Source organism: Guillardia theta (genome assembly GCF_000315625.1).
Source record: "Guillardia theta CCMP2712 unplaced genomic scaffold GUITHscaffold_112, whole genome shotgun sequence".
In the NCBI taxonomy this organism is placed as follows: domain Eukaryota; class Cryptophyceae; order Pyrenomonadales; family Geminigeraceae; genus Guillardia; species Guillardia theta.
This window is the reverse complement of record NW_005434562.1, coordinates 146,221-152,100: the sequence shown is the minus strand read 5'-3', so window position 1 is coordinate 152,100 and position 5,880 is coordinate 146,221. Positions and strand designations below refer to the sequence as shown.

At 52.4% G+C, this 5,880-nt stretch overlaps 2 protein-coding genes across 2 annotated transcripts in view; one reads left to right on the top strand and one right to left on the bottom strand.

Moving 5' to 3' along the window:
* Positions 1-1,423: 1,423 nt before the first annotated feature.
* Positions 1,424-2,840, bottom strand: GUITHDRAFT_145879 (hypothetical protein; the record flags this gene model as incomplete). The annotated part of the gene is made up of 7 exons (XM_005823235.1): positions 1,424-1,499; positions 1,547-1,631; positions 1,697-1,736; positions 1,870-1,941; positions 1,993-2,073; positions 2,173-2,295; positions 2,352-2,840. 7 exons carry the CDS (start codon positions 2,838-2,840, stop codon positions 1,424-1,426), a joined length of 966 nt encoding a protein of 321 aa, XP_005823292.1.
* A 1,022-nt stretch (positions 2,841-3,862) lies between these two features.
* Positions 3,863-5,880, top strand: part of GUITHDRAFT_145878 (hypothetical protein) — a gene marked incomplete at both ends in the record, with an annotated part of 4,164 nt that continues 2,146 nt past the window's right edge. The window contains 5 exons of the mRNA XM_005823234.1: positions 3,863-4,046; positions 4,113-4,188; positions 4,275-4,953; positions 5,337-5,408; positions 5,861-5,880. The exon at positions 5,861-5,880 is cut by the window's right edge and continues 70 nt beyond it. Of these exons, the coding sequence (XP_005823291.1) occupies positions 3,863-4,046; positions 4,113-4,188; positions 4,275-4,953; positions 5,337-5,408; positions 5,861-5,880 (1,031 nt within the window). The remainder of the gene's footprint in view (positions 4,047-4,112; positions 4,189-4,274; positions 4,954-5,336; positions 5,409-5,860) is intronic.

The following is a 5,880-nucleotide window of genomic DNA, read 5'->3' as shown; positions in this document are numbered from 1 at the left end:
CAAGGGAGGAGGAGGGAGAGGAGCATGGCGAGTACTCGAAGTGGAGGCTGTTGAGGGCAAGGAAGCGACGGAGGGGGCCGATCTTGAGCTTCATGTCCGGCCTCTCCTGGTTCAAAATCGTTCCGAGGGTAGCAAGAGGGAGTCGATCGCCGTAAGCCGCTATCAGCTGAAGGAAGGCGTGAGGAGGGGGTGAGGAATGGAGAGAGAGGGAATAGAGAGAGAGAGAAGAAGGGGTGGAGGAAAGGACAGTGGGCAAACAAGAGGAACATTTGGAGGTGGAGGGGGAGGAGGAAGGGGGAAGGTGAGCGGGTAGGGATTGAGGGAGGAGCTAATGATTTGACCTCCCCCACAAACTCGATGGGTTGATTCATCTTGTTCTTCTTCCCCTTGGTTTGCGTTTCCTGCTGCTTCTTCCTCAATGCCTCCTGCTGGTGCTTTGTCTCCTTTGGGCTTCTTGAGAGGACCGACTTCCAGTTGTCAGGGTAGGAGGAGGAGGAGGAGGAAGGGGAGGAGGAGGAGCTGGTCTCGTCAGAATCTAGATCATAAGTATCCCTTGACTTCTTGGTTTTCACCTAGAACAACAACAGTGAGCATGCAGTCAACTGCTACCCTCGCCATCCCTGCTCGTTTCCCTCGCCTCCCTTGTCCTCTCCTCACAATGAACGCTTCCTTCACTTGCCTTAACGCTGCCATCCCCCTCCACTGATCCTTTTCCCTTCAACTTCCCTACTTTCTCCCTCCTCCACCTCTCCCTCCTCACCTTCTCCTTCCTTCCGTTTTCCTCTCGCACTGCTCGCTCCTGTCTGGGAGGCTCCTTCGCGCTCTCTGCTCCCAGTCCAAGTCTTCCGGCTCTCCCCTGGCGCTGCAGCGTCAACGACTGGAAGAGCAGCAGGGGAAGTTTCGCCTGCAGCGAGATGGGAGTCGATCGCCCTTGTTCCTGCCGCCATGTGAGGGCTAGCTGCAGCACAGGCGACCAATTTCGACAGTGGGGGCAGGGAGGAAGAGGAGGAGCCGGAGGAGGGGGAGGAGGAGGAACAGCAGCAGCAGCAGCTGGACCAGGGAAAGGGAAGACAATACCTGTGCACCTATACCTGTTTGTCCATCCCAGCCCATCCTCCTGAGCATTGCAAACCCACGGTTGTCTTCGCCGATCGCCTCAAGTGTATCTGAATTGAACAACTTTGCACGCGGAGTCTGAAGCCTCGGGTCCTGCATCCTCGCTGCTGAAAGACTCTGTAAATTCGCCTCCTCCTCCTCCTCCTCCTCCTCCTCCTCCCTCCCTCCCTCCCTCCCTCCCTCCCTCCCTCCCTCCCTCCCTCCCTGTCTCCTCTTCTTGCTTCTCTAGTTCAACCCCTGCCCATCACGTATCTACCCCCAAACCTCCTCGTCCTCGCCGTAACTCCGATGTCCTCCTCCTTTTTATTCAATCCTCACCATCAGGACGCAGATGGTTGAACTTTTCGTGTTCCTTCTTTTCCTTGTGTTCCTTTTTCACTCTCCTGTTGCTACAAGTAAGCTCATGGCTCTTGCTCATTCAACTCCTGACCTCTCCTCCTCTTCCTCCTCCTCCTCCTCCTCCTCCTCCTCCTCCTCCAAACTTCTTGAGTCTTCTATTGGCTCTCTCAAGTTTTCTGCCAAGAGAATGACAGAGGCAGGTAAGAACATCAAAGGTTGTAAGATGTTTTGGAATCTTTACCGTCTTCATCCAGGAAATTTCGGAGCCCGAGCACACTATCCTGTTGTTTGGAGTGTGAAGAAACGACGGCAAGACAAACAAGAAAACAGACTGACCCCATGCGAGTTAGACAGGTCAGCAGTCTGAGAGCATGTGAGGTTGTAAATGAAGGCTTCCTCTCCCTCTCAACGCACCGACAGAGATTCTTCATATTCTGCTTCCGACTTGCTGCTAGACGAACTTACAGATTTATGTGCCGTATGCGACTGCGAAAAGGGTATGGTCAGGGCTGATCGAAGGACAGTATTGATGATCACTTTTCTCAAGATCATTCTTCTGCTCTTTCCTGTCCCTTTGCTTCTATGGAGTAAACCGCAATCGTATGCAAGAATGTGGACCTGAAAGGAGGAAGAAACAAGGCGATTACCATATGACAGAGTTGCGATTCAAAAGATTTGTCATCCACATGAATTCTTCAACAGCGGTGTTCTGCTGACCTGCTTGCGCTGGAAAGAAGTCAACGTGGCTGGCAGCACAACGTGGCCCTGTTTCTCATTCAAGAAGAAATTCCACAGCAGCTCAAGCATGAAGTAAGGAAGCTTCAGGTTATTTACCCGCCTCTGCAAACAACACAGCTCAACCGTCAGTGCAAACAACACGACAAGAAAAGAACGACCTCGAGTTCATCGATCAGACTCTCCAGTACTGCATCAGGGAGCAAGTTTAGGTGACGGAGAGTCGTTGCCAGCAGCGAGCGCGTCTCTGACTTCTTCCTCTCCTTCCCCTTCTTCGACCTCCACTCACTCGTTGAATCCTTAATCCCATGCCTCTTGAAGATCTTCTGAACCTTGTCATCGGCTTCTCGCTTGGATCCCTTGCGCGGTGAATGATGTTTCTTTGCGCTGTAGCTACCAAGACCAGACCTCCGAGGAGAGAGCACCGACATCTCCAGAGGGTCGATCGGCTTCACGATCCCTTCGTTGTTCCTCCCCAATGCTCCGGAGCTCCACCCCATCTTCTGCATCATCTGAAACCCTTTGTTCTCCCCTCCTATCTCCTTCTGCATACCGACAGCTGCTGATTGGAGGCTGTATCCTCCAACATCTCCCACGCTAACGGCAAATAGCACTATGAAAACCACCAAAGGACCCGTGTGTCCGAACATCTCTACTTGTGTACACGCTGAAGCACTTGTTCAGCCACAAGGGATGGAAGGCCCTCTATGTGGAGGTGTAGCTGTCTTCCTTGAAGTTGGGGATGTCGGCAAGGTGTCGAAGCCTCTGGTACATGTTACAGGCGTGTTTCTGATCATGTCGAACCTGGTAATCCATCACAGCAGAATCTCTCGCTCGCTTGTTCTAGTCATAGTCTCTCCTCCTCCTCCTCCTCCTCCTCCTCCTCCTCCTCCTCTTCCTTTTCCTCTTCCTCTTCCTCCTCCTCGTCCTCCTCCTTTTCCTCTTCCTCTTCCTCCTCCTCGTCCTCCTCCTCTTCCTCGTCCTCCTCCTCTTCCTCTTCCTCTTCCTCTTCCTCTTCCTCTTCCTCTTCCTCCTCCTCTTCCTCCTCCTCTTCCTCCTCCTCTTCCTCTTCCTCTTCCTCTTCCTCTTCCTCTTCCTCTTCTTCTCTGCCCTCACATGTCTCTGGCCCCCTTCGTACGTACGTTGCGCCCCGCCAGCATGCCACCAACTTGAAAAGTTTCAACGTTTCAAAGTTCCAAGGTTTCAAAGTTTCAAAGTTTCGCGCCGCGGTCAACTTCCGCCGTCTCAGTCCAAGGTAACTAGTAACGGCGTCAGTCAGCCTAGTACCGTCGCAGTCTTCGTACTGATTTTAACTTAACTTTGAGTAAAAGTCTTCGTGTCACTGGCCCAGGCGGGCCCGTCTGCCGCAGTGCTGCAAGTTTTGCCGCAGGGCTGCCGCGAGGCTCGCGTTCCGACACGTTTAACTATCAACTTGAAGTTGCTCGGTGATCTGACCCGCGCCGCAGGTCAGTACCGTCATAGTACTGGCCGCGGCAGCACTCAGCACTCAGTACTAGTGCCACTAAGTTCAGAGTCACTCACTGCTCCATTCACCGGGCCCGGCCCGGGGTGACTCCCATGATCGGACGCGTGGTACGAGTTTTGTAGCCGTGACTCAATTTTTAAAAGTGACAACACGCCTGGCCCGCTCCAGATACAAGAGGAGGCAAACATGCAAGAAAATGGAGGGGGAGGGCAACGAGGTGGAGAGAAAGAGGGTGCAGAAGATGAGAGGGTGGCGATCCAAGGCAGGAAAGACTGTAGAAGCCATGCTGCGAGCTTGCTGCTCAGACTCGTCGGCTTCTCGTACCTCGTCGCCTTCACTTCCGTCTTCCTGCAAGCTCCAGGACTTTACGGTGAGAAGGCAGAAGTTCCAATCCTGGCTCTTACGACTCAACTTCTCAGGTCCTGATGGTCTGCAGCCGATCTGGCGGATCGAGGAGGGGATCAAGAGCTCTCAGCAGGGGTTCTTGTGGAGGCTGAGGCCAGAAAGCCTTGGTAATCCTTGGTTTCTGACAGGAGGAGGTTGATAACAACCTGTTGGGCAGGAGTCGAAGAATGGTTGGACCTGATGTGTGTAATAGGGATGTTAGTTTCTTCCATGACCATGTGTGGAATGTGCTCCTCTCCCTTTTCCTTGTATGCTGGGTGCTGTATCAGTCCATCTTCCTCGTGGGCCAGACCTTCCTGTCCTTTCAGTGGGACATTTTTCTGCTGGAAGTTGGCGGGCTGGTGCTCCTGTTTGCCCCGCTGACCTCCTACGGGAGCAGGAGAGGTCCAACTCAGCTCTCAGCCCTCTGCTTGCACTTCTGCCTGTTCAAGATCATGCTCATGAGCGGGGTGGTGAAGGTCCAGGCTCGTTGCCCCACGTGGATGGGGCTGACGGCACTGCACTATCACTATGCGAGTCAGTGCATCCCGACACCGCTGTCGTGGTTTGCTCACCAGCTCCCCAACTTCATCCAGAAGCTCTCGGTCGTGGGGACCTTCATCATCGAGATCCCTGCCGCGTTTCTCATTCTTCTCCCCTTCCGACAGGCTCGGGTGTGGGCGGCATGGTTGAACATTTTCCTCATGGTCTGCATCATGCTGACAGGCAACTACACCTTCTTCAACCTGCTCACTGCCACCGTCTGCCTGTCCCTCCTCGACGATGCCTCTTTCTCCTGGCGGTGGAAGAAGAGAACCCGACGAGATAAACGACCCTCTCGCACTCCCTCCAAGGGACTTCAGAACACGACGTCGGTGTTGCATTCAGAACAGGTGAAGTTGAAGCGACGATGATGATGGAGATGGTGGTGGAGATGATGATGGAGATGGTGGTGGAGTTGATGATGATGATGATGGAGATGATGACGGAGATGATGATGATGATGATGATGATGATGATGATGATGATGGAGATATTGATGAAGGAGACGATGATAATGATGACGACGATGATGATGATGATGACGACGACGACGATGGTGATCAAGAAGAAGAAGATGATGATGATGGTGGTGGAGATTTATGATTGAGATTCAGATGTTTATTCCGTTGATGATGATGAATGATAGTAACAAGATGATCATAACGAGATAATCATGATGGAGATGATGAACAAGATTGAGATGGCAGACGATGAAAATGACGACTATTTGCAGTTCCTCAAGTCATTACATGAGCTGGAAGGGAGGGAGTGGAGCCTGCGGAGCTGCACGAAATCCTTCATGGAGGTCCTGGGCTGGTCGCTACCTCTCTGCTTCCTCCTTGTCTGCTCCTCCTTCATGTTTGTTTTCCATCACAACCAAGGGAGCGAATGGAAGGGATGGCGACAGGAATGTCAAGATGTCGCCGCGATGAGGACGTGCTTGTGGAAAATGCTGGAATTCGGCCTAGATGTGGAGGTGCTGATGCCGTAGATGATGATGATGATGATGACGATGATGATGACGATGATGATGATGATGATGATGATGATGATGATGATGGAGATGATGATGACGGAGATGATGATGATGATGATGGTGGTGGTGGTGATGGTGGTAGTGGTGGTGCTAGTCATGATGATGATGGTGCCAGTAGTGATGATGGAGATGATGATGATTAGATCGAGATTCTCAAATTCAAACTCTCGCACATCTCTCTTCCCTACGACCATCACGATGGAGCCGATGATTGTGTTCAGGTCGCCTTCACAGAAGAGGA